Source organism: Alosa sapidissima, chromosome 24, assembly GCF_018492685.1.
Source record: "Alosa sapidissima isolate fAloSap1 chromosome 24, fAloSap1.pri, whole genome shotgun sequence".
NCBI classification, from domain to species: Eukaryota; Metazoa; Chordata; class Actinopteri; order Clupeiformes; family Clupeidae; genus Alosa; species Alosa sapidissima.
Window position 1 is genome coordinate 9,705,994 of NC_055980.1, and position 27,861 is coordinate 9,733,854.

At 43.0% G+C, this 27,861-nt stretch overlaps 2 protein-coding genes across 5 annotated transcripts; both read left to right on the forward strand.

Moving 5' to 3' along the window:
* The first annotated feature begins 1,181 nt into the window (after positions 1-1,181).
* Positions 1,182-17,458, forward strand: zc3h7bb (zinc finger CCCH-type containing 7Bb). 3 transcript variants are annotated; one of them, XM_042083650.1, is made up of 22 exons: positions 1,182-1,408; positions 2,295-2,355; positions 2,447-2,483; positions 2,600-2,797; positions 3,261-3,419; positions 3,682-3,762; positions 3,980-4,039; positions 4,153-4,195; positions 4,388-4,629; positions 5,511-5,814; positions 6,107-6,165; positions 6,914-7,013; positions 7,271-7,432; positions 7,766-7,971; positions 8,514-8,614; positions 9,141-9,322; positions 9,575-9,651; positions 10,002-10,267; positions 11,342-11,447; positions 11,749-11,857; positions 12,229-12,362; positions 13,727-17,458. In XM_042083650.1, the coding sequence occupies exons 2-22, from the start codon at positions 2,297-2,299 to the stop codon at positions 13,760-13,762; spliced, it is 2,721 nt and encodes a 906-aa protein (XP_041939584.1). In that variant the 5' UTR covers positions 1,182-1,408; positions 2,295-2,296; the 3' UTR covers positions 13,763-17,458. The 3 variants fall into 3 exon arrangements, with proteins under 3 accessions (XP_041939584.1, XP_041939583.1, XP_041939585.1); XM_042083649.1 differs by having other exon boundaries at positions 1,182-1,394; XM_042083651.1 differs by having other exon boundaries at positions 1,182-1,394; positions 4,388-4,620.
* Positions 17,459-18,192: 734 nt separating this feature from the next.
* tefa (TEF transcription factor, PAR bZIP family member a) lies at positions 18,193-26,961 on the forward strand. 2 transcript variants are annotated; one of them, XM_042083654.1, is made up of 5 exons: positions 18,193-18,397; positions 22,176-22,538; positions 23,155-23,363; positions 23,947-24,158; positions 24,611-26,961. In XM_042083654.1, exons 1-5 carry the CDS (start codon positions 18,325-18,327, stop codon positions 24,630-24,632), a joined length of 879 nt encoding a protein of 292 aa, XP_041939588.1. In that variant the 5' UTR covers positions 18,193-18,324; the 3' UTR covers positions 24,633-26,961. The 2 variants fall into 2 exon arrangements, with proteins under 2 accessions (XP_041939588.1, XP_041939587.1); XM_042083653.1 differs by lacking the exon at positions 18,193-18,397 and adding an exon at positions 20,657-20,926.
* The last annotated feature ends 900 nt before the right edge of the window (positions 26,962-27,861 follow it).

Below are 27,861 nucleotides of genomic sequence, written 5' to 3' on the forward strand. Positions count from 1 at the left end.
CAAGCCATTTTTTGTTTTAATCTTGATGATTACAGCTTACAACTCATGAAAATCAAAAATAAGTATCTCAAAATATTAGAGGTTAGAGTGCTATAAAGTCCAGAGATGTACTGTGGTCTTGTTGTTGTCTGATAAAGAATACAGTCTGGTTTGTGGTTGGATGGGTACCACGTAGCCAGGTTTGATCTTGTTGGCAGGACTTGAAGGCACATTTTGGTGGTAAACGTGAGAATATCCTCGCCAAGAGAGTTTGACAATATGATGTGGGAAAGGGAGTGATTTGCAAATGGTAGAAGCGCCAGTTTTCACATACTGTACACACACACACAAATCCACACACCCATATAGATACACACACAGTACGTGCATGCACACACAGAGGCACGTACACACACACACACACACACTCACAAGTGACCCCACACATACACACCAGTATGTGCAGGACTGGGTGGCAGTCATATTTTGTACCGCTCTGCGGTACATCTAGTTTATAGATTGTATGAGAATGACCCTATGTATCAGGCGGGAACTAATTGTCTGTGGTTTGTTCATTAACATCCCATTGTTTGCAAGAAACAAAAAGTCCTTCCTGAACCATATTATGGAAAGTTTATTATATCTCTTGATGGAATGTTCTTACCCAGCACAGATGTAATTTATATGAGCAAATGTAAATTTATGAATTGTTTAGACCAGGGGTTTTCAACCAGTGGTCTGCGGCCCACTTGTGGTCGTGAGGACATTGCTGTTGGTCCCTGATCATGGATTCAGTAATGTAGTTTCAATGTGTGAATAAGTAGCCTATTTTTATTCAGTGGTGGTCCTGGGGTTGCGTAATTAGTCAAAATGGTGGTCCCTGGTTCACAATCAGTTGAAAACTCCTGGTTTAGACAGTGCCTGATATGCACATGATTCTGCAATTAGGTCTAGTAGTCCACATTGAGTTATCTTTTGTATATCTGGGCCATCAAAATATTGTCTATAAATTACATTATTACACCAGCTTAATGTAGGCTATTTGCATTACATTTGCAACAACATTTTTCAGATATCGTGACAGTCATATAGTGATAATGATCATTTCCCATGAGTATTTTGCGTCCTCTTGCGGTCATCTTTGCAAATACTCAAACATTCCTCCCTTTAGGACCAGGGGAAGCGACCAAATGTATCGAGTCGAATAAACTTAAGCGCAACTTGGTGAAGACGACCAAGAGTGAAATCTATCACATGTTCCGTCCAGATTTAGGAGCTTGTATGTGGGACAATGCGACACTGTGAAAGTATGATTCTGGACGAATTGAAGCAATAAACTACATGTTCTCCTAGTAGTTTCGCTGCATAAAGGATATATATCGATCTAAAGCAGCTTTTGGACAGATTTATCCGCGGTGGGTTGCTCACGGTAATTTAGCTAGCTAGCTAAGTTAGCATGCACAGCGTTTAGATTCACTTGTAAATGCTAGAATGTAATTGGTTGCATATGTCTTGTTTTCCTTGCTACAGAAATTGCATGATAGTATTACTGTTCTGCATCATTTCCAACTTGTTAACAATCAGACAAGATGAGCTACAACTACAATTGATTTGCTAGCTGGCTAGTTAGCTAGCTAACTTAGCCGACAGGCTAGCTTGAGTTCGATGTCTATGATATTCTCTACATTTCGTATGGAAACCGAAATGATTTTGTAGTTCGTTGAAATGTTCAGATGTTTTTTTTACTTGCGGGTATGCTACTAATCTGCCCTTTGTATGTTCATTGTGTGATTAAATCACTCCGTAAATGTATACATTGTAGCTTTGTATGTAAACAAATCCAAACTTGACAGCATCTAGAATCTACGCTTGCTAGCTTATGTTACCAAGTCGTCAGTGTGCTACTAGCCGGGCAGTATCTTGGCTACATTCGTGGATACGTTAGCAGACATAGCATTAACTGTTGCAGGTATATTATTAATACCACTCTCTTTAATTGCAATATGTAAGTAGTTCTACAACAGCATCAATTAAAAAAACACATTAATGTTACGGGATTCACTTCCACATCAGCAAGTTACGCAGGATGTGGGTCAAATTGTTACGTGAGGGCGGGGATGGTTCATAGCGTCTCACAAGCGGTTTGTTAGGCCCGGTAGGAAGTTAGAATATAATAGATTTTATTCTCTCCTTTAGTGCTTTGCAATACGGGTTATCTGACAGATAGTAACGCTAATATATCAGATCATTGGGTTGTGTGAATGGTTTGTGTAATGACTTCATCGCTAACAACTGGTATGTTTCGGCATTTTTAGCAATGGACCCCGAGCGACAGAAGAGGAAAGAAGAAATTCAAAAAGCGTTGGGTTTTATTCAGTAAGTTGGAACCATTGTCATATCAGTCATGTTCATGCATGCATGTTTTTATGTGTATTATGTTCATTCATACAAACTGTGCTTGGTGTAGGTCATCATTGCCTTTTCCTGAACCTGAAGGCTATGAGGTAAATATTGCTTTTCTTAGACAGCCTAACTCGTGCTCCTGAATGCATTTTGACTCTGGGTTCTAGGACCAGTAGATACAGTTATCTAGAACAGTCATGTCATTTTTCCCACCCAGGCATTTTTGACTCAGCTGGTGTGCAATCTCCTGGATGAGGGAAATGCAACATTTCGGGATGGGGAGTGGAGGCAGGCTGCAGTGAACTACAGTGAGGGGATCAATGTGGCCCGCTACGCCCAGTCTGAGGCACTGGCCATTCCCCCTGAACTGCTGGAGAGCCTCTACGTAAATCGGGCAGCCGCTCACTATCACATTGTGAGTCTCACTCAATTTGGAAACGGAGAGCTGTTGTTAGATGTGTCACACTCAAATATATCTGGAAAGTGACAGTGGTTTGATAACCTGGCATACATGTTGAAAGTGCTCACTGGAAACTCTGAAATGGCCACCTTACCGGTTACTGTCACTTTGCTTTCACTTTCATTTTATTCTTAACTGCTTGATAACCCCAGTGAAATACTCTCAAAGGCTGTTCTGTTGGTGATGTTTGTTGCCACAAAGGTTGCTTTGTTAGTGATTTTGTTTTTGACGTTGCTTGATTGTTCATTGGCCGCTGTGGGAAATCACCTACCTATAAGCACTAGGAATCTAACATCTTTACTGTGTATATTTGAAATTACAGTTAACCATGTTTCCATGTCAAATTCATGTAACAATCCTTTACTGTTCTCTCTCTCTCTCTCTCTCTCTCTGTCTGTCTGTCTGTCTGTCTGTGCAGGGAGAGTATGAGCGTGGTGTGCAGGACTGCGATAGCGCGCTGTGCGTGTTTGAGGGCAGTCGCCGGGCGCTCTACCGCAAGGCCCTGTGCCTCCGCGACATGGGCCGCCTCCGTGAGGCGTACGAGTGTGGCACAGGATGCCTCCTCACTGCCCCACAAGTATGTGACGAAAGAATCAAATATATGTATGAGTAGTTATGAAAAGGAAATGTGTGCCTTTTATTTGCATACATTTGACTTGCCTTTCTCCAATCAGTGTTGTTTACACTGAGAAATCTGTGAGAAAAAACTGAGTTTTGCAACAGAATAAATCTACAGGTGTGCCCTGTTGTTGCAATAATGAAGAGATTGCTTTACTTGCATTCTTATTTGTATACTCATTAGTATATATATTTTTTTGCTCTCTGATTTGCTTTCTCAGGACAGACAAGTGAGTGAGCTGGCCCAGGAGTTGGCCAATAAACTGGGCTTGAAGATCCGTAAGGCTTACGTCAGCCCACAGGTGTGTGTATGTGTGTGTGTGTGTGTGTGTGTGTGTGTGTGTGTTTATGCCTTTCAAAACATGTTTTGTGTGTGCATGAATGGTTTCAGCAGAATGGACACTCTGAGCTCTGAAATAGTTTGGTCTGCTGTGCATTTGATGCACACAGTTCCATAAAGTTTGTATATAAAGCAGAATTCATATCTAATGAATCTTTGTTGGAAATGTTTTTGTGCAGGTGGACTCAAGTATGGCTGGATCTGAAAGCAATGGCGATGGGACTCCTTCCCCTGGGGAGGTAGGTGATGTTTGTTTTTCATCATGATTTCTCTTGACTCATTTTATGACCTGATTTAGTAATGGTGTCTAAAGGCTTTGATAGCAGCTTAATGTTTTCATTCTTTTATTCAGACATCCTCAAATGGCCTTGAGTCTTTAAGTGAAATTGGATCAGGTAAATACTAACAGATTTATTTTATTGTTGGTGTTGGTGTAATGGTGTTCACATTTTCAGGAGATGTTTTACTGTGGCTTGTTGTGAATTGCACACTGTTGTAAAATGAGATTTTCTGTTCTCTTTCTCTGTTTCTTTCTTTCTTTCTTTCTTTCTTTCTTTCTTTCTGCTCCCTTCCCTTTCTGTCTGCAGACATGTCCAGTGCTCAATGCATCCCTGCGCCGCTGGCCACGCCCATCCCCGTGAGCGACGACGCTGCGCCTCGCTCCCTGTCACCCGGTCTGCCCCCCGAGACACCCGAGAGTCCTGGCCAGGGCCTGGCGAGCAGCGTGCAATACTCGGTGCCTGTCTCGGAGCACATGGGCGACTGCAGCGTCATCAGCGAGGACATGGACCTGCTGGACTGCCTCCCCAAGGGAGCTGAGGTCAGCGTGGTGAGTGACCTTGCCGCGTTTCCCTCAGCACAGCCCAAACACACAGGATGGAACCAGAGGAGGGAGGGAGGGAAGCGGTAGAGGACAAGTGGGAGGAAAACAGTGCTCAGAGGGAATGCACAATGAGCAGACCTAAATGTAAGATGGAGAAAAGGAGAGTAGAGAGAGTGAGCAAGAAAAAAAAGAGGAAAGAGGATACAGTTCAGGGAAAACAGATAGGGAGAAGGATAAGGAGAGGAAAGGAGCTGGGAGGAGGTCAGGGAGGTGGAGAGAGAGGAAAAGGGCAGGTTAAATGATGGACAGAATCTGTGAATGGATGATAGGCATGGCAGGGTGGGGTTGGTAGACAGAAAAAGAGGAGAGGATACGAGGAAGAGTGCAGCAACGGGAGGAAGAAGAGAAGGAGCAGAGCAAGAGTCAAAATGGAGGGACGAGAAGAGATCTGAAAAGGAACAACAGAGAGGTGGAAAGAGAGAGAGGGAGGGGAAAGAAGAGATAAGTCATCTCTACTCCACGTCATGGCATCTTGTGTTTTTCTCGGCAGACCTTAAGTCTGTCGGGAATCAACAGCACACTCCCAGGATGACTCAGCAGCGTCTCACGTAGCAGACAGTAATGTGACCGCTCGGTATTTGTTTGTTCGAGGCTTGATCGTACTCCGGACAGTTACTGTGACAGCTACAGTGCACCCAATAGATGCTGTTATTTTATTGCACAAAAAAGTTTTTATAGGTATATAATATAAGGTATATTATAACCTTTATTGGAATTTTTTGGCCTAGAGTAGACTAATAACCACCCCAAGTTACTCTCTAATGCAATGCTGTTTGTTGTACTGCTGTTAAATGACCACTGTGCTGTGCTTCTTTCCCCTTCTCCAGAGTCCTGTCCAGGGAGCTATCCCCACCAACCTCCCCAACACGGCGGTGGCCTTGCGGTCGGCGTACCCTTCTGGCCTGCCGGCGCCGTCGCCCCAGCTGCCTGCGGCATACTTCAGCTCGGCGGTCAGCCCGCTCTCCCCTCTGGAGCCCTTCCCCATGCTGGCCCAGAGCGAGGCCTCCAGTCCGAGGCTGGACTCGCTGGGCTTCGGCGTCGGAGCCGGGGCCACCGACATGGCAGGGAAGGGGGGCGTAGGGTCCCCTGAATCCGGAGGACTGGACTCGCTGTCAGAGTACACCCTGCCTGGTGAGTGGTGCGAAGATGGCCTGTTTTCTGGTGTCCTAAATTATGCTGGTCAGTGATCAGACCAAAGGGACCTGCTGATCTTGCATGTACAACAACTTTTATAATGCAGGCAGTCATATCCTGCAATTTAGGACCTTGTATAGCTGTGGTTTTATTTATGATTAATTTCTTCAAGCAGTAAACACAGATATTGTTGCTGACCCCAAAACTTAATTGCAGTGCATATTACTTGGCATAGTGTAGTTGCCTGTTGTTTAGTTTGCTGGTTCCTTATTTCTCCTTTAACCTTTAGGGGGCAGAATCAATCACAGTTTCATCCCAGGACTGCGCAACCACAACGCCTCGCACACGGTAAGTCCCTACTGCTAAAAACATCTGTCAGTCTGTTCTCTTTTGGGAAATTCAAAGGCATTTTTCGGACTTCCTTATTTTGACACGAGCCCCATGTGATGAATAGAAGTTGTAGGTTAAAGAAATAACAATGACTAATAAAATGTCATCAGATGGCAATGGCCTGATGCAGTATGCAACAGGAACCTGGGAATTTCGTTTTAGTCATCTTTTGTAATTTCAGATCACTGACTCTGCACATTAGCATTTGGTACTTAGGCTGTGTTACTGGTGAGGAATTAATTTTGAAATGGAGCATATTAGTTCAGCATTGTCAAATGGTTTGATGTTTTAATGGTTTTATGTACTGTACAGGCCAAAAGTTTGGACACACCTCATTCAATGCGTTTCCTTTATTTTCATGACTATTTACATTGTAGATTCATCAAAACTATTAATGAACACATGTGGAATTATGTACTTAGCAAAAAAGTGTGAAATAACTGAAAACATGTCTTGTTGTATTCTAGTTTCTTCAAAGTTGCTTTTTTTTTAGTTTAATACCATATTCAGCAAGCCATAACTTGACAAATATTCATCTGTGGGCCAAATAACTTTGCATTCATTCATAGTTTTGATGCCTTCAGTGAGAATCTACAATGTAAATAGTCATGAAAATAAAGAAAACGCATTGAAATGAGGAGGTGTGTCCAAACTTTTGGCCTGTACTCTACATATATACACATTGATATGTTTTTTTTTCTTTTAGAATGGTCCCGCTGCCACCAACCTCTCCTTGTTGTCCAGGAATCCCCTTGCTGCCACACATGAGTTTAGACAGGCTTGCCATGCCTGCTACAGCCGAATAGGTACCCAGAATGGCTGCTACTTACTTGCCATACCTTTGGAGTGATTATTTGGCCTTTTTGGAGTGATTGGTTGTCAAGACATTTGTAATGTCAGGAGCAAAATATTTGTTAAATACATTTTTAAGATCTTTTACTTTGTTTTTTCACGTTTGAAACCAATTTGAAGTCAACTTACACAATGATATACTCCCCAATTAATGTAATTGTGAACCGATGTTGCACAGTAGTCAGCAAATGGAGTATTTCCCATTAATCAGGCCCCCGGGTCATGGACTACAAGTACCAGCCGGAGGCGGCCCACCGCTGCAAGAGAGACGTGCTGCTATGTCGCCTCAAGAACTCAGAGGACCCCACATGGAAGAGGGTGCGACCTCGGCCCGCCCGAAACAACTTCCTGGGCGCTTTTGTCCTCTGCAAAGGTAGGAGTGTCTGCGTCAACATTCAATATTAGCATATACAGTACAGTCATATTGCTCTAAAGCATCTCGTTCAAGTAATGTAATACAAGACTTCAATAATCAAATGGTGTTTTATTTGGAGAAACATTGATTTGCTTTCCCCTCCACGGTCATCAGTGTTGCTATTAATCCATTCCCACATACCCAAAAAGGCACTTTGAACCTGGTCTCTCTGGTCAGGTCACCATCAGCTGTCAACACTGTCTAGGCCAGTGTTTCTCCTCCTCTCATCCCTCTTTTCTACTTCTGTTTCTCCTCCTCTCCTTCTCTCTATCCTCCGTTCCCGTTCTGCAGAGGTGCAGGAGCGGCAGGAGTGCCAGTACGGGGAGAACTGCACCTTCGCCTACTGCCAGGAGGAGATCGACGTGTGGACGCAGGAGCGCAAGGGCGCGCTGAGCCGCGAGCTGCTCTTCGACCCGCTGGGCACCAACGAGCGGCGGGCACTGAGCGTCACGCGCCTCCTGCAGCTGCACATGGGCATGTTCATGTTCCTCTGTGAGGTAGGGCACGTTCGGCCCTCGTTAGGACACTCGCTTTGTATAGACTTTGGCTGGTCTAACGGCTCCCACACACGGTAGCGTGCGTTGCAGTGCTGGAGACGCATCCTGTCCACTTTACATGGGCTTACGTCATCCGTTGCCGAACTGAGTTGTGGGTCCGTTGCGTGGCGTTACTCCCGTTGCTCACGTCGAAAAGTTCAACTTTTGCTTCACCGACGGACAACAACAGAAGGCACCAGCCAATCAAATTACGGTTATACTTCTAGTCATTTGCATAGCTAACAGTCGGGAAGACCCACTGGCATGCTTTGACGGAACGCAACTGTGTGTGGGAGCCGTAAAAGTCCATCAAAATTTTTATTTCTTCTTTTTAACCTTTTCTGAGACTTTAATTATGTGTGTAAACTCCTTTGTGTTCATTTAAGTGTGTATCACCATGGAATGTTACCATGACGTAACAGAAAGTGTGTGTGTGTGTGTCCCCTTGGATAATCAGTCCTCTCTATCTCCTGTCTGTCTCTCCCCTCCATGTCGGCCCTCAGGAATGTTTTGACAGTAAGCCTCGCATCATTAGCAAGCGGAGCAAAGAGAACTTGGCCGTCTGCTCCAACCTCACTGCCCGCCACCCCTTTGACGATAACAAGTGAGTAAAAGTGGCGCTGTTCCTGGCCCCCGTGAGGTCGTCCAAAAGCCCACTTATCTCTCCCCGTAATGGCTCCCGAATTCAATTTCCCCGTCCTGTTTTGTTGGAGGGCATCGACTGCTGTCTGCTTTCATCTGGTGGCTCTTCTCTCTGTGTCCCTTTCTTCTGTCTTCACCTTCATCTCCGTCTCTCCGTCCTGCGCTTCACATCCCCCTCTGTTCCTTACAGCATTGGCTTGATGTCTTCGTCTCCATATGTTGTCTGCAAACTACATGTTTTCTCTTTTTCATGTTCATCATTTCATTTTTCTCCTGTACTCCACTGTTCTTCTGTCTCTGCTACTCTACCCGTGAGCCGTATCTCGCCATGTTCTTTTTTGCATGATGACACTTTTCTGTCCACTGCTAGTGTCTGCCTTCCTCGCCTTGTCTTTGTTGTGTACCTTTCAACCAAATTTTCAACTTAGTGTCCATCACTCTCTCTCTCTCTCTCTCTCTCTCTCTCTCTCTCTCTTATTCTCTCCCAGGTGCCTGGTGCACGTGGTGCGTTCTGCCAACGTGCGCTACAGTAAGGTGCGCCCACTGCACCCGCTGTGCCAGTTTGACGTGTGCCGCCATGAGGTGCGCTACGGCTGCCAGCGCGAGGACAGCTGCTCCTTCGCCCACTCAGTCATTGAGCTCAAGTGCTGGGTCCTGCAGCAGGACACAGGTGCGTGCTCTCACACACACACACTCTCGACACACACAGTCATCCTCACCGCATCCTCTCCCTGCTCTCCCACACAGTCTCACTGACACATTCACACACTCACTGTCTCTGATAAGAACGATCATTTGTGGTGGGTGTAGCAATCTGCTGAATGAGATTATAACATTTATGATGCTAGTAATGACGCCTATGCCCCTTTGGATTATTGTTGAGTAATATCTTCACTGTGTGTGTGTGTGTGTGTGTGTTTAGGCATCACCCATGAGGAGATGGTGCAGGAGTCTAAGCGGCACTGGCAGAGGTTGGAGCAGAACGCACAGAGGCAGAAGGTGAGGCTTCAGAGGCCAAGGGCACAGTGCCGTCTGTTGTGCCCAGTCATTGTGGCCGCACACAGAGCAGCCCTGTGGGCTAATGTTACGGTGCTGCCAACACACTTCACCCGCTCTGTCGTTACTCTGGAATGGATACGCATCCTGAGTCATTGCTGGTGTCTTATCCCCTTTGTGTCCATTTGAGATACTTTTTTTTTTATTTCCAAATGCTTTCTGCCTTTTTATAATGCTTTTCTTTCCCCTCTCTTTTGTCACACTCTGATTATTTATCTCCTTTCTTTCTTTCATTCATTCATTCATTCATTCTTTCTTTCTTCATTTCTTTCTCTCTGTCTGTCTGTCTCCAGCCTCAGCACATCCCTCAGCAGCCCAGCAGCAGTGCTGGCGGAGGTCCAGGTGGGGTCGGGGGCATGGGTGGAGGAGTGGACGGTATGCTGGGCATAGGAGGTGGAGGTGGTGGTGGAGGGGGTGGAGGAGGAGGAGGAGGCAGCTGTGCCCGTGGCCGAGGCCTCAATCTCAAGATGAAGTTTGTGTGCGGCCAGTGCTGGAGGGAGGGCCAGGTCAACGAGCCCGACAAGCAGCTCAAGTACTGCACAGCCAAGGCCAAGCACAGGTGAGATGCCCTCACCTGTACCAGTGGGAATGACGTGGGGAGGGATTTGCTTGTGATCTGATGGAGGTATCCTTGTGTTGTGATGGTAGTCTGAGTCAGTAAATCAGTGAGTAATTGGAAGAAGAGTGGGAGATGTAGAGTAATTGAGATGATGTATTGTTTTCTCAGCTGTTGTGGTGTACTTAGAAATGGCCTGTGTCTTCTGTCTTAGTGACTCAGCAAAGGCAGCTCTGGCAACTGGCACAGAAGTGCACACAATGGACACTTAGGCAGGCCAGAGCCCAGAAATAGCTTTTGTTTTCATTCGCTCATATTGCAAGTGGACTACAAGAAAAGACATTTGGGGCATGTCACCACAAAATGAGTCCAGTTGCCCAAAAAAAGGAAAAATGGGTTTATTCGATATTCAAAGTCTACAGTTGAACTTAAAAATAAGGGGTCATTTGGGGAAAGTTTTGAGAAAATCTGCTGTAAAATTTGTTATACATTAACTGAAAAATAAATGCATAGCGACCAGATACTTTGTGTTAACTAACCACCATTAAACTTTGCATAAAAGATAGATGACGACAACAAGCACCTTATATTTCACCTTTTATCTTTCCTTATCACTATTTCAAATAGATCAGCATCTCAGCTCACTTTAAAAGTATGCTCCGAACGACTAACCTCCAATGACATGGGTGTCTGGGACACAGCAGTAAGACTTTGCTCAGACCCCACCTCCTGACCGAACTTACGCACATACACATTTATTTTGCCTACAAAGTCATATTTGGAGATTGTTTTACAGTGTAATATCGTGGTGACCGATACATTATAGATGAAGAAATGTATTTGCGACAAAAATAGAAAAACAATATTTCAGCCATTTTCTTTCAACTAGCTATATCTCCGAATTAACCTTAGCAATATTGGAGTCATTTTGTCTTTGACACATTCCACGTATTGATCTGTCTGTATCTGTCATCTCCTCTGTCTGTTTCCTTATTTCTTATCGTATTTTCTACTCTCTCTCTGTCTCTCCCTCTCTGTATCCCTCGCTCCCTCCTTCTGTTTTCCTCTCGTCCCCAGCTGGACTAAGGAACGCCGGGTGTTGTTGGTGAAGTCCTTTGAGAAGAAGAAGTGGGTGGTGGTGCGGCCGTTGCCTTTCTCGCGCACCTACCCTCAGCAGTATGACGTGAGTCCCCACTCCCACACGCAGGCTAGCTGCTAGCTTACTGGCAGGAAGCTGGTTGCATAAGGCACATTAGCCTAATTCAGCCTTTTGGGTCTCTTTTGTCTGAATGCGACTTCTTGTATTGGGATCAATGGGCTCGGCTCGGTCACAATCAATTTTCACTTGCTCTTTTGGTACACTGAGCCGTGACTATAAGATTGACACTAGACAAACAAATACACAACAACAACAACAACAATAATATGCCAGGTATAAAGACATTTACTCAAGCTTCCTCCCCATCTATCTATGACTTCCCCAGATGTGTGTTCACGTGATGAAGCAGAAGAAGTGCCACTACATTGGGAACTGCTCCTTTGCTCACAGCCTGGAGGAGAGGGACGTGTGGACGTATATGAAGAATAACAGCTGTGAGAACATTCTTCCTTTTCCTCCTTCCTCCTCACTCTGTCAATCACTCCTCCTTTCACGGATTCCCTATGCTGTTTTTTTCCCCGTGTGACTCAGTGACATATCTAGGCTATACGTGTGTATAAAGTAAGGTGGCAGTGGGAACAGTAATGTCAAATACACCAAGTACATTAACTGCATAACACTGATGTCAAATATTTCACTGAAGTGAATCCATGTCTGTAGCACTCAGCAGCTCAGAGCAGGACCTCTATGTCCCACTCTAACCTTGTCTGTGACCTGTCTGTAACCTTGTCTGCGACGTGTCTGTAACCTTGTCTGTGACGTGTCTGTAACCTTGTCTGCGACGTGTCTGTGTCCCCGTTCACAGTGCGGGACATGCAGCAGATGTATGAGATGTGGCTGGCGCTCACCAAACAGAACCGCGGTTCCGACGGAACGCTCATAACCCCGCCCCCCGAAGAGAAACAGATCACCATGACAACAGATTACGGAGAGTCGATAGTGAGTAATAGAAGTTGTCTTGGAGTGACTCATAACATTCCTGGTGCATTTATGAACTTAATATGTTTTTGCTTTAGTCTTTTGCAATGTTCACAAATTTGCTGTGTTTCAGATCTTTTTTTATTCTTTGAGATAACTTAAAAATTTCCATTCATTACTTTTAGATTACAATGTAATAGGATGTTATCTTTAACAGACCAATTGGATTAAATTAGTTATGTGATGTGCCAACAGTTTTGTCCCAGATTGGAGCGACTTTGTTGTGCAGTGGGTGGGTACTACCATCAGGGCAGGGGTTAAAAAAAGCCTTGTATTAGAAAGTTCTGGAGCAGGGTGATCAGATGAACATAGGACTTAAATTCCACTAGTGACCGTAAACAAAAGAATCCTTTGAGCAAATATGTCTCCAGCTCCCTGAATCCAGGCACAGTATTTGTCACAGCACACATGATTAGCAGATTATATCATAGCTGTACCACATGGCTCAAAGAGTGGGTTTTTTTTTTTCCTTTTTTTCCCTGGTTTTAGATGATGTTTTAGGGGGCTTGCATTCCAAGTTTCGCTGTGGTTACAGAGGTACCTTAATGCAATGGTTCTTTGGGACCCACAATTTCACACGTTCATTTAGTCGCAACTCATATATATAGTCTTAACCTACTTGCGTATATCGCTAAACTGATGTCGAACATGACATGTCACATTAACACTGTCTATGTCCATGGCAACGACTCACATATGAATAAAGTCAAAATAAAGGTCCGATATTAGATCTGATAAAGTAGTACTTAAAATGGCCAATTTTTACGCGACCCACTTTTGGGTCCCGATCCACCAGTTAAAGGTTGAATCAGCGATGATTTCAGGCCCAAAAAAGGCCCAAACATAAATGATCACATTCATCTATTCTTTCCTAACGATTCGCTAGCTGTCTGCCCCATAAGCAGGCCGTCAAAAAAACGTGTCTCTGTAGCCACCCTAGGCTCCGAGATCTGTACACAAAAACAATTGCTACCAACAAGGGTTGGCAACCAACTCAAAGGCTAAATAAAGTGTTTCAACCAATAACCGATGAGATGCGTGTTTAGAAGAGTTTTAATTGCACGGGAGGGAGGGGGAGGGAGTAGCGAGCTAGCTCTGTTTTGTTTGAACATCAACAGAAGTGACTTTAAGAAACACTGCCTTAATGAATAATCCTCAGGTTCTTTTTGGTTTAGTTTTGTTCATTCTGGAAAGGATACCTGTGAGCTTAGGTGTGTGTGTGTCTGTGTGTGCGCATGTGAGCAATTATTATTATGATTATTATTTGTGTAGCACTTTTCAAAACCTAGGTCTCAAAGTGCTGTCCATGTGTTTCCTCCCGGCAGGCTGGGGGTAGGTTGTCAGGTGGCGGTGACCTGTGACCCCGGTCAATGCAAGGAAGAGAAGCTGGCCAATGGGCAGTGAGAGGGAATGAGGATTCCTGCAGCAGCATCATGAGCCTGCCCCACCCCAACCCCCGTCCCGCCCTCATCCATCCCAGCAGCAGTTTGTAATCCCCCACCCTCCGGCACCACCACAAATTTGGAAAACTTCAGGAACCCTCATGTAAGGCAACACAACCATCAGTAGGACCAAAATGTGCAAAAACACCGCAGCACACATACACTGCATCACTCACACACACACACACACACACACACACACACAAACGCTCACACACACACACACACACACAAATGCACACACTCACAGTTCCTCTCGACATCCGCACCCCGACCCTTCCCACCCCTTCTTTTAAATACACCTGCTTGGCAGCACTGCTCAGAGATAAATGATAAAAGCCTGGCACATTCGCCCGTGATATGTGGGGACAATCTGATTATCAAAACCCTCTCTTTTTGTAAAGAGGAAATTATGCCAGAACTTTTTTTTTTGTTTTCTTCCTTCTTTTTTTGAATATAAATACTACTCTGGTTGTCTGCCATATTGGCGGAAGAGTATGAATGTATTAGCCAACCAAGGCCATAATGAGGACGTTTTTTTTATTTTAAAAAACAAAAAACAAACCTCAGACACATTGAGAATTGTGGAATGTAATGTTATTTGGCAAACCAAGGTGAATCTTGGGGAAATTAGATTTCATGGTAAAACACCCCATTAACCCCCCCTCCCCCCTCACTACCACCCAAACCCCACCCTAAATCCTACTGCACCATTAAATTCATCAAGCTGGCGTGTCATCAAACTGCTTGCCAACCCTCCCCTGCCCCCCCGGGCCCTGCATGGGCGTGCGTGTGTGTGTGTGTGTGTGTGTGTGTGTGTACTATTATCAGACCCACAGGTAGGAATGCGGACACTTGCCTGAGCCTGAACTATAGCAGCCATGTTCTTTTTTTTGGCTTACAACCTTGTCTCTCAATACTTGGAAAGATCCGCAGATAAAGAAACTTTTTCTCACATAGGCAGGCCGACATTGCCCCCCCCCCCTTCGACCCCCCCACACACACACACACACACAGACACACACATACACACACAAAAAAAAAAACTGAGTGGCTGCTGACAAAACCAAAGGGGAACTAGGGCTCATTGCCATCCCTGATGTCTGTTACAGTTGGTTTGCCCACAAGTTCAAAGTATGGCCTGTCTGAGGAATGTGCAAATGGCTTGCAGCCCTCCAGTGTCAACACTGTCTACACTGGCAAAACCCTTGATGCTGTGGAATTTGGAGGGCATGGATTAGGAGACAAACGTAGTCAAATAATGCACCATTTGATGTGCCTATCTATCTAGTGTTATACCCATTTCCAAAATATATAGTCAGGGCATGCCTCAGGAGTCCGAGCAAGCTTTGTCCTTATCTACGTTAGAAAGGTATGTGGAGGTATGTCTATATTCACACACATTATACACATACATATACATATACATATTTACAACTATCGCTATACTACTAATGATTATTGATAACTTAGCCGTTAAGCTTAATTAAATATAACCTGACCTTGTATTGATTACATAGAAACTCTTGTTATTGAGCTATGCTATATGACCTGTATTGCTGATTAGATGACTAGTGAACTTTTTTTTATTTTCATTGCTTCTGTGAGGGTCATTCCGACAGCCTTGAGTAAGTTTTTGATGTGCTCTGCAATAGTAAGAACAGCAATGTCGATGGAAAAAAACAAGGTTTCTTTGCATGAGCAAGTGGTGGTTAACATCAAAGGAAAGAATGGCAGTGTCTACTGCCAGGTCTGTTAGCAAACAGGATAACTTTAATGTGTGGAGGCCATGCAGCAGCCCTTTCCAACGGCTGCGTCAGCTACTGTCTGTTAACCGCACACAGTATGACAGACCTATAAAGTTTGGCTGCTTTTGGAATGGCCCAGGTGTATGCTTCACTGAGGGATTGTATTACTACTATTATTATGATGATGATGACTATGATGATGATTGCTCTATTATGACTATTTCTATCCTCTTATATGCCATTGATATACGTATACGGTAATTGCGATGTATAACTCTCTCTTTATATATATATAAATATTATGTATCCATGTATAAATATTATACTTAACAGTAAATAGATGTCCATGTATGCTAAGTGGGCTGTCCAGTGACACGCTGATAGATGGGTGAGGGGGCATCTGGTGATGGTTGTTGGCAGATTGAGTGGCAGTGTTGGTTGCATCAGTTTTCTGTGTGACTTGCCCAACGCTGCATTGACCCAATGTAGATTGGGCCGCTGGCATTTCTTACAATAGTTGTAAGTTACATAAGTGCAGCCAACATCGTAGTATACATGTTATAAACTTACTGGCGAGAAAGAAGCAATTGAGATTCCTGACAATAAAAAGCTAAAGGTGTTGGTTTTGATGCTGTAGTCAGTGAAAAGGTGTTTATTCTCTAGTTGGAAAGTTAGTAGAGTTCTTCACCCCCCTGCCCCCAAATACTCTGTGATGTTGTAACAATGCAACCATCTTGTACCTGAGTTGCGTAAGAGACCCTGTGACTGCACACAAAGCATACATTGATATTTATGTTTGTCTGCATAGCGCCTTAAACAATATATACATATACAATTATAAAATGCCCCTAACATATATAATCGTACTCTTCCAATATATGATATAATGATATATATATATATACACACTTAGAAACTCATATAAGGAAAATAGGTAACAGGTGATGGATGTGTTTGTAGTGATTTTCTTTTTCTCCGGTTGTTTGCAGAGTGTGGCTGTCTATTATGTGCACAGCCTCTCTTAGTTCCCCTATAAAACTCTGTCCTGATATAGACCATCATGAACTGAAAAAAGAGTGAGGGAGAAGACACAGAGCAGAGAGCAGTGCATCGGGCATAGTCCATTTCAGTTTAGGATCCAAGATGGAGTGGTAATCACTCCCCTTCCCCTGGATGAAAGGGCCTGGTCCCCACGTTTACAAAGTCATATCAGAGAACTGGGATGTCTTACCTTTGGCTGAGAGAGGGAGAGCACTTGGAGAAATTATGTAGAATCACTCCCCATGACTCTGTCCGTCCCTTCCCAGTTAATATTCATGATGCGTTTGCTTCATCTGAACATGGAACAAATCTTTTGGGTTCATTTCGGGGAGTAAGATCACACGTGGTTAGATGACCTATGTGTTCAGCTCTTCCAGCTAAAAAGGGAGATTTTTTTTCTTTTCTTTATAAACCAGACAACTCAACATACACACATTGACAAGATTACTCATTTACCGCCTATGTCATGCAATTTATTTAACAGGGTGTTCCATGTATAATTTCGACAAGTCCCCAAATGTAGGTTACGTTTCAACTATGTTCAAACGGATAACAGCTGAGAAACTCACCTAGTTTTATTACGATTTTTTTCAGTGTCTTAGTTGCCTGAAAAGAATCAGTGTTTTCAAAAAAAGGTGAAAAAAAATGCCTCTTTTTTTGTACTGTATTTTTACATTTGTTTTTGTTTGTTTTGCCTTGTTTCGTTTTTTTTTTTTTTTCGTTTTTTTTCATTTCTCCTTTTTTCCCTGGTTGGAAGATAAGTATGATCACAATGGACCAAATCTCATGGAAGTGTTTAACAATAAAGAATGTTTTAGAAAACAAAGGTGGTGTTTATTTTGTGACATGAAAGGACTAGGCTGAGCTAACACTGCAAGACCTTTGCTCTCAATTGTGCCACTAGTTTACTAACAATAAATACTCTTGTTGCACACCTATGATGAGGGTAGAAAATGACATTGGGTAGAGCATATCAAAGCAAAGCCTGGCTTTATAGTGTTGATATGGTAGTGGAAAGGGGAGGGCACCGATTCCTCGCCACGTTTTTTCACCCGTTATTTAACCCAGAATGGAATGCAACTGGGTCTACGTGTTGCACTTGTAGTGATAAGTTAATGATGTCTTATTGCTAAATTGCTTAATGTTACCGTGTCGAAATATGGAAGGGAAGCTCGAAGGATGTGGTGGCCAACATTGGAGTGCAAAGATATTAAATATGCAATAGATGCACCAGGACATTCTTGCGCATCGTCACGTCGATCCGCGAAAATGTTGAGCTCCGATTTTGCACGTTTGATTATCACAATAAATAATGAGAGGACAACATTTAAGAAAATTGTTGTCTATGTTCTGTCCGACTTCACTTATTTCGTAACATGTTTTTTTTTTTTTTTCCGTGTGGCTTAGATAACGAGAAGACTGATGCCGTTGGTTTTTGCTACGGAAATGGCGTTACATAGAACCAATTGGAAACTCACAAACGTTTCAAGGAGGTGTTTTTCTCCCACTGTGAGCATTGATTTGTCAGTGACCATAGGTGTGGGCTGGACTTGTTGAGTAACCTATTGATCACATTACGAACCTCGGACCTTATGAGCTCAAGAAAAGTTTCAGAACTGACGAGTGACAAATCAATTTGACCTTTCAGACGGTACATGTGAAAATCCTAGTCTTAGTGTCTAATAGTCCAGGATGTCTTCAGAGGTTCCGGAGATTTTCAAAGCCTTGCTTGAGTATCCATTCTCAATCCCCAACTTTGATGACGGTAAGAACTAGGCTATACATTCAACAACATGCTCATATTTGTGGACACATTCTTACGCTCCTCCTGCGTAAAAGTGATATTTTCTCAGCTCTGTCATACAATTTGCCTTAAAGGAGACGCCTAACCCACAGTGAGAAAAAACATTCTTGCAACCTATTAATAAAGCCTATATAAGTAACGTTGTGGAAAAGCAAAACGGAGGACATCGGCTAAGAAATCCGAATGACATCTATTTGGCGTTAAATTGCCTGTCTGTCGTGTGAAAGAAAAAGGGCCTAATTACAGCCAGTTTAATAGGGTATATAGGCCTCCTACAATACAAATGTAACAGAGTGAAACGTGTTCGTGTCAACACTGTCATTTATGCTGACTAAACCACCTGTGGCTGTCGCCAACTGTTGGTAGTTGTCTCTAACGCAGACTGTGAAGGTGCGGAAATGAGGATAAATTTACTTTTGTAAACATGAACTTGGCATTTAGAATTTATAAACGCTTTTGTAGCTGGTATGTGCTATTATGCTGTCTTGGGTCGGTTCCCGAGCGTTTTGATTCTTCATGCGATGGTTATAGGCCACACACTGATTCGCCTTACGTAACTTTAAGAGACTCGAATTTTTGCATGAGATCATTAAATGGTCTTAAAACCAAAACATTGCCTTAGAGCCATGTTAACACGACAACAGCTGCAGGCTATGTCCAAATTCTAGCCTACATTGACAACTATTCGCTCAATGATTGATTAACATTTGACCGGGTCACAAAGTCGTGCAGGTGAGATTGCATAGGCAATGAGCAGTGTCTGGAAACAAGTCGATGAAAAATATTGTAGAAAACTGTGATTGCATGTTTTCAGGTCTAGCATCAGATTTGTAGATTGGACCAGTGGCTGCAGGCGCATGCCGTCCCCTGTTGGACTACGATCACCTTTAATTTAATTTGTGTTGTGAATATAGGCCTATATAAATATAGGTCTACTAGAGGTCTGCCTAATAACTGACTGATATTGGGATTGGCAAAACTGTGGGTCATTTGTCGCCAACCGGACCGCCAGAAACCCGATTTCCAAAACAGTGGCCGTCTGCAGCCTCTTGTGCAGTAGTCGAGTTGTGCAAGAAGTCCGTTTTTCTGCATGTCTAAACTGCGTTATTTCGAACACGACACAGAACTACCACTAGGTTATGCCATGCACTCTTCTGCACATAGGTGCCCCCGTAGTACACACATAATGCAATAGCATAGATGTCATGCGCAGTGTGGCCCAAGAAAGGCTCAAGCTGCATGCCTTCATACATGTGTTGTGGAACAGCCTCATCGACTGATGTCCTTGAACAGTTTGGACGCCAATTAGGCGAATTGATGCTAGCAAAGCAATTCGTTTAACTGTGATTGGGTGGTATGCAGATGTGCATACCCTACAGTATGTGCCTATTTGTTCATAATGAGTTGGTTGTAGACTACACTAATGTCCTTGCTGCCAAATTAAACGTCACTGCGTATCGTGTATTTTGTTATATGTAACCCATGACCTACAATCCAACGGGTGAGAGCTGGTTTGGTGAAGGATATCCTCGCGGCTGTTATCGTGCTATCAACAGAATTTGATGTAGGCTGAGTTGTCTGAATTAGCTCGACAACGAGCTATGACGTCTACTGGCTGGGTGCTGGGTAAGCTATAAACCAGACTGTAGGCCCACAGACAACAATGGCAAGTTGGTGACATGACCGAGCAGGAGTTCACGCAGCGGATCACTGCAACACCCATAGTGCTACTCCGCCCAATAGTGAAGCTAGACATAGGGGCGTGGTGGCAGATTTACTAAATGTGTTTACACACATGTGCGGACACGTGAGTTGTGCTGTAGGGTAATTTCGGACATTTGGGCAGTAGCCGGTCAGAATATAGGTTAATTCACTGTGGATAAGTCTTTCTACAGGCTAAACATTTTCTTACTCTGCAAGATAGGCTAAATGTGTCCTGGAAACGACAATTGCCTTTTCCAGGAGTAAAATATGGCATACATTGTGGTTCAATTTGCTATGGTACTGTGCGTAATGGTCTAGGAAAATAGGATATGTAACTTTTAGGTTAGCCAATGAGCATTCGCTTGAGTGCCATAGGCGGGTTCTTGACATATGTACTCTAATATTTAAATAAGGAGGACAGGGGCAGCCTATCCGAGGCCTGTATTTATTTATTTATCCTAAAATAGGCGCGGTTTCGCTTGAATATTGAATTAGTAGAAGCTCTGAGTCGGGTCAGGTTTGGTAGAAATGTAGAGTGAAGTTGCCTTCACCAGAGCCCGGGCGCGTATTGGATAGAGGACATAAATTCTATCGTCGATAATTGCTCATCCTTTAACAGCCTATATTGGCCTATTTTTGGAGTTACCGTTTACGTTTAGAACTCAACAATGTCTGTTGAACCCATTACAATCACACTGGAGACAGACTCCACATCTAGTTCCTTTCCACTGGCTTTAAAAAAAATTCTTGAAATACCCCCGCCGAATCTGCTGGAAGGAGACGACGGTAAGCCTAACCGTGGTTTGTGGTCGTTGTTTTTAACTCGGGCAACATGACATACAGGCCAGACACTGCCCATAAAAAGAGATGGTGCACAGAATAGTCTCGATGTATTTAAACCATACATGGATAGGTCTTCACTGTTCGATCACATGTTGTAGCACAGTCAAGGAAGACGTTCTATGATGTTGGGGGGGGGATGATGGCGAGGCTGTTTTGTTGGCATGCGTACACGGAAGCTTTATGGTCATCTGTCTACAGAACATTATGGACATGCTTACTTGGTCTCTGAATAAATGCATAGGTTGCTTATCGTATGTTAATACGTAACATACCAGTAGACCAGTTATGTTTCCTTATATTTCCTTTATCGAAATTAAAGTTTCATGGGTTGTGTAACTCGTTATGGTTGCTGGTGCATCTCCATCCACTGGGGTCGCACTTTGTCGAAATGAGTTGGAGACATCGAATCTGTGGTCAAAAGCACAAGTTTGTCATGTATAATTTTGAGTGAAAGTTAGTTAAGTTCCTACTGTTTTGAAGGATTCAACTATAGATCAGTCATTTTCACATCCTTTAAAATTGATATTCAAATGCGTCTTGGGTGATCCGATCTCAAGTGGTTCTGAAAAGGCTAGTGTAACAATCACCAAGACGCACTGTGATCCGATCACTCAAGCACTTTCTGAAGGCGCATTTGAGACGCATTTATTTCCATTGTACTAGAAATAACACTTGTTACTATTTGGCCACATATATTTTGTAGTGTAAACATCTTAGTGCTCTAGAATGAGGCTATGTCTAGGCCTAAACGCCAGAGCTGCCAATGCGTTCTGACGTGTCCCCGTGACTTTGGCAATAACGAATCTAAGGACAAGTGGTCAGCAACGTCTCTAGCGTACACATTGGATACATGTGTAAACAGCTATGTGTCTCAGCTGACTACTTTTGATCGGATCATCCTAGACGCATTAAAAAAAAAAATGTAAACAGGCATACTATGTATATTTTGTGCCTAAGGACATGGGGTCAGTACGGCTAGGCTTCTTGATTTCAATAATAAGTAAAGTGTAGCCTCTTAAAATACGGTAATAAAAAATGACCATGTATATTAGGTGCTGAACATATGTTAATTCATGTTTTGGAGATTTTACAGGTTGTATGTGTAGTTATAGATCCATGATCATGTTTTTGATTAACCCTCTTAATTAGACAGATTGTACTCATTTCATATTTGTCAACTTTGGTGTTTCAGAAAATGACAAAGACAAGCTGTGCACGGGAGATGTTTCAGAACTCCTGGGGTCTGTCACTGGGACAGGCCCCTCGGCCTCCCTAACCCCTGCCATCTGGGACAAGACAATCCCTTTCGATGGGGAGACCCTCCACCTCGAATACATGGACCTGGAGGAGTTCTTGATGGAGAATGGCATCTCTGAGAATGTTGTTGAAAGTTCTAAAAAGAGCCCAAGCAAGGAGGAGTCTGTAGCACAGGTTGAGACCTCTTCCTCCGTGTCCAGTGTGGTCAACAATGCCCAGCCATCTGCCTCCATCCAACTGCTTCCCATTCTGGAGCTGGACCATTGTCAAGAGGAAGTCATCAGTGAGGATGTCACAGGTCAGTAAGACTTGTTCTAAAGAAGTCAATATCTGTGTGGGGCTACTGTACGTGCAAACTAACCTGGAATGCCTGGAATTGCTGATTGTGATTGATGATTTCATACTTTTTATTTTAGGCATTACTGCACAATTAATGCTTTAAAGGTGCCATGTGTAAGAATTGAGGTAAAAATATCCAAAAAATGAGCTACACGCATCAAAAGAATGAGAAGAAATAAGGGCGATGGTGTCATTAAAAAAATGACAAGGTATAGTGCTGCAGAGATATCAACCTGAATTAGCATGCTAAATTACTAGCCACAGCCCGACAGGTGTCATAATACCAGTTTCGGCCATGGGAGGCGGTATGCGGGCAACATAACCGCCAGCCAAACTGCAATACACGTGTCTCGGTTGTTACTCTAGGGTAGACCAACTCACTTTCTGGAGGTATACTGCCCCATCTTTTATGGAATGTGGAGTATGAATTGATTTTTTGGCGGACATTACACATGGCACCTTTAAACAAATAAATCATGAAAAAGTCAATCAAGGGACATGTGACAAGGGACACATACTTTCAAAACATGCATTCTTGAGTTGACCTTGTCTTGACCTTCTACATGTGACTATAGAGCAGGACCGCATGACTCCGGAGCCTGTCGACCCAGAGGAGATCGAGGTGGATGTGAACTTTGAACCCGACCCAACTGACCTGGTGCTTTCCAGTGTGCCTGGTGGTGAGCTGTTTAACCCCCGCAAGCATCGCTTCAAAGATGAGGACCTCAAGCCACAGCCAATGATCAAGAAGGCCAAGAAAGTGTTTGTACCTGAAGAACAGAAGGTGAGTTATGTTAAGACATGTCTATGCCTATCTATCTATCTGTCTATCTGTCTATCTATCTGTCTATTTATTTATCTCCTGTTAAATGGGAGAATAATGAGTTACTATGTGCATTAAGAGTCTCCGACACTAGTGTGAGGTTCTACAGTAAGCTAGTGATAGAAGAAGTGATCCAGTTAGCAATATGGAAGTAGTTGCAATGGCAAAGACTTGTGTACGAGTGTGAGGAAAATGTGGATCCTCAGTTAAGTAAAGGTTTATAAGGACATTCAGATGTTGTGGACAATACATTTATGATGAGGATGCAACACTATAAATCTATCTTCATCCATCCATCCATCCATCCCATAATGGAAGGCACAAGTTCATGTGCCTATACACTTTTCTATAGTCTGATTAAGATTTGCTTCACACTGTAATGTGAGATGAAGGTGAATTGTGTTATGAAGCCTTAACACCTCCATGTTGGATTCATTGGGTTTGAAATAATTGAAGAGTGTGATTTGAGGGCAGTCATAAGTAACTAAGAGCTTGTAGCTTTTAACCAGTGTGATATAATGCTCTTTTCCTTGGCTTATCTCAGGATGATAGATATTGGGAGAGGCGTAAGAAGAACAACTTTGCAGCCAAGCGCTCCCGTGATGCCCGGCGACTTAAGGAGAATCAGATCACTGTGCGCGCGGCCTTCCTTGAGCGAGAGAACACGGCGCTGCGACAGGAGGTGGCCGAGCTCCGGAAGGAAAATGGCCGCTTCAAAAACGTAGCATCTCGCTATGAGGCCAAATATGGACCCCTGTAAGTCTCTAAGAAAGGCCATTGCTGGGACACGCACTCAAATGGGGCAGGCAGAGTCACCTAGCTTAACTCCGCCCCCCCAAAACCCCCGCTGCCGCAGAACTCACCGCCACTCCATAGCACCATAACATCCAAACTAAACAGAGTTTTTAGTCCTCACTCTTTGTATCAGTGCATTATACACTTTCTAGAAATGAGGAGAGCTGTTGTGTGGAGAGTCGCAGTTGGACGAATAGTATTATCTTCCAGTGGCACAATGCCACATTATGTTGCCCAGTTACAACTTGCATTGTAAGCACATTGATGGCAACGTTAGAAAATGTAAACAACGACATGTGTTTGTATATCAACTTTAGGGTGCGTATATCAATTTAAAAAAAGGCAATGTCAAATCTGGGTTTCAAACAGTGATCTTCCCCCATGACTGACCCCTGTTTCTCTTCTTTTTCAAGTGAACCGGCAGAAGACCTTTAGATTAAAGTTTATATATATTTTTATGGGATCGGGGAGGAGGGGTTATACACCTCACCGAAGTGTAGTGTGTAAGTTGAATGGGGCGAAGACTGTACAGTGCTTTTAAAAGGCGAAGAGGATGAAGAGAAGATGGCTATGAGTGGGTCGTTAGCTGGATTATTAGGAGCTGAATGAATGTGAACCGTCACTGTGACATGACACAGTATTGTCTTTCATGGTTATTTTTTGTGTTGTTTTTATTTCGAAACATTTGCCTTTGTTTATGTATGTATGTATGTACAGTGTCTTGGATTCTAAAGTATTTTTCTGTTAATACAACGCAGCAATTTCTAGTCATGTTTTGTTTATGGCAATGGACTGGTTTAGGGGAGGGGGGCATTAGAAATAAGATGAGCACAACATTCTGTTTGTAGTGGTAGGCCATGGCACAGCTTGCTTCAAATTAGGTTTGTCAGTTCTATCTAGTAATGATCCCTTTTGCTTCCATGTCATGTTAGTGGTTTGATTTGAGTGGTTTCAATTTTCAAATTTCACTGTCCGGGAAAAAATTATGTGAATCAAAGCAATCAACGACCTACATTAATGGGTAGTTAACTGATATACGTATGTAATTTATTCACTGTAGCTCACAGTGCTCAGTTTAAATGTCTTCGTTAGCGGTAGATATGCATGGTCCTCCTGGCCAACATGCTTGCAGTGCAGTGTTGTGTACAGTCTGTCTACCTGGGCTGTTTGTTGAAACTGCACATCGAACCTGATGTTTAATTGTGAAACCATTTACCCGATTGGTCCTGATTGTCAGTAAACTGTTTGTCCTGACTTTTGTTTAAATGCATGTATCCTCAAAACTCACTTAGCCCAAGAGTTGATCTCTGTTAAGATAAAAGAAGAAAGCCATTCAGACCAAGTAACTTCTTCATGTGTAAACTGCTATGGATTCTGGCATGTTTTGCTTACCTTCTGAGTGGGTGTTGTTTCACAAAACTGTATTACTGACTTGTCCTGATAACTGTCCTATGTTAAAACCAGAAAAAGCTGTGTGTTTCAGATTTGTGCTCCACAGGTACAGTATCAGATGGACTCAGAAATATTGCCTGGTGAATCATCCTTATGATTTTTTTTTTTTAAATAGCTTGAAATGGACACTTTTGTTTACCCCATACAGAGCCATGTGTTGGTTCACCATTATACTCTGGGATCTTTTGGAGGTCAGTCACCTGACTGAAGGACATGTACCGTACATGTTAGAAGCCTCCTAATATAGCTCATGTTCCATATTGAGCATAACACACACAAGTGGCCTCAACTAAAATAGAAATGGTTGGCCTTTGGATTACAGTATACTGGGTCACAGGTCAACCGAGATTGTTTCCTCACCTCAGCAACCGACATATCAGGAAATCCTTGAAATGCATTTCTTCTGCAGTATAAAGAGGGCGGCACTTTCTCGGCAAGGACCCCAAACCCTCAAGTGTCTTAAGCTGACTCCACACAGCACTTAACTTGGCCTGTTTACATCAGGCTTCAGCATGTAATATATCAGGAACCCATATTCAGATACTCAGTTGGGGCCTCCGTTCTCTTCAGTCAATGTAATTCTGTTTGTTGCCATTGTGTCTATATAATGTGCTTCAGTAGTAAGATCGAGATCAGTTTAACTTACTGTGGACTATGTTTGGTGATGTCATGGTCATGATCAAGGATTGTTATTTATCCTCTTTGCTAATTGAAGTGGCCATGATGGTATAGCTTCACAAAAAGGGAAAAAAGCAATTCAGGCAAAATTACTTAGTCACACTGAACTCTGGGATGTTTGCAATTAAACCTAAAATAACATTATTTTAATTATTCAATAGTTAAAATTGTGCTGTAATCTAGTCTTGATTGTGGAATAATTTTTATCGGATCTGATGTTATAATTGTATTAAAAGTTCAACTGTTTCTTTGTCAGGTGTGTGCCTTGCCAGCATATCCTCAGTGTCCAACTTAACTGTTCAAAGAGTGTATATAGAAAACTAGATATCATATTTCTTATATTGGGCTTCCATTCAGTTACAGCAGCATTCAGAGCGAGAAGCATCAGTCATTAGCAATCCCTCGAGCTTCCTGGCTTGCAATTCTGGCCACCTTTTCAAAGTATTTTTCTTTTTGGTTAATTTTGTAAGCAATAGGTTCTTTTAAAAAGACAAGTCCGTTAAACAAGCAGTCCTTCAAATTTTCCAACATGCCTGTTTTTTCTTCACCCCCTGGTTTTGTTTTGTATAAAGCAAATTGCTCCCACTTTTTCTTGTATTGTGTTGTAAATATGAATTAAAGACATTTTACTTATTGTGTTCGTCAATGCATGTTTGGCAACGAAGCGTTATGCATACTTTTTCCCCTTATAGTCTATGGGGGACTGAGGGAAGTTGCACATACCCACCTACTTATACCCAGCTTGCTCAATATTGACCACTTTTTGCATAAGCAATGGCCAATTTAGTGGTCTACCAGGTACAGTGGGAATGAGTTAATTTCTTGTTAACATGATTTTTCTTAAACTCTGGAACCAGGGCCACTTAAGTCTAGCATTTCTGCTTCATATCTACTTTTTAAATAGCTTTGTTAACTTCATGGCATGTCAACGCCAGAACAAACATGTCCTGTTATGTATTTTTGAAAACCCACCCACTCTCCCAGCCTGAGTTGAACCACTTTTATGAATGTGTCACAGCCTACACATATAGTTAGCATACATAATTATATTCTGTATCTTAGGATCCAATCCAAGGATCCAATTATACATTGCAACAAGCGCTCAGCTAGTTACAAAAATTATCCTAAGCAGTAGGAACTGTAGGCATGTACTTCATTACAATATGAGAGTGGCTGTCATGTGACGTAGGCCTAAGATTTCTCAGTCAACCCTCTAACAAAGAATTTGACCTGTCCTAGTTAAAGGTATGATATTAGATCAGTCCACCAAGAGTGATTTTCTTTTAGCTTGTTAGAATGTTTCTGTCCATGTCTCAGAATAGCAGAATACCCCTGGCATTAGGCATCTATGACTTGGTATGGACAGCTAATAAAATAACGTACATGTAAATGTCAACTAAACAGCATAAAAGCCTCCAATGCCGTGTACAATTACATTCAACCATTTTTACAACATCCACTATTAGTAAAAGTAGACATGTTCAGCACATGCTCTCTTAGTGTTGGAACTTATTGTAAAACTTGTGCACCAACA

Coding starts and splice junctions, on each gene's coding strand:
- zc3h7bb (XM_042083650.1), top strand. CDS start 2,297: ATGGACCCCGAGCGACAGAAGAGGAAAGAAGAAATTCAAAAAGCGTTG. Junction 2,484..2,599: donor CTGAACCTGAAGGCTATGAG/GTAAATATTGCT, acceptor TTTCCCACCCAG/GCATTTTTGACTCAGCTGGT. Junction 4,196..4,387: donor TTTAAGTGAAATTGGATCAG/GTAAATACTAAC, acceptor TTCTGTCTGCAG/ACATGTCCAGTGCTCAATGC.
- tefa (XM_042083653.1), top strand. CDS start 20,809: ATGTCTGTTGAACCCATTACAATCACACTGGAGACAGACTCCACATCT. Junction 23,364..23,946: donor TTGTACCTGAAGAACAGAAG/GTGAGTTATGTT, acceptor GGCTTATCTCAG/GATGATAGATATTGGGAGAG. Junction 24,159..24,610: donor GAGGCCAAATATGGACCCCT/GTAAGTCTCTAA, acceptor TTCTTTTTCAAG/TGAACCGGCAGAAGACCTTT.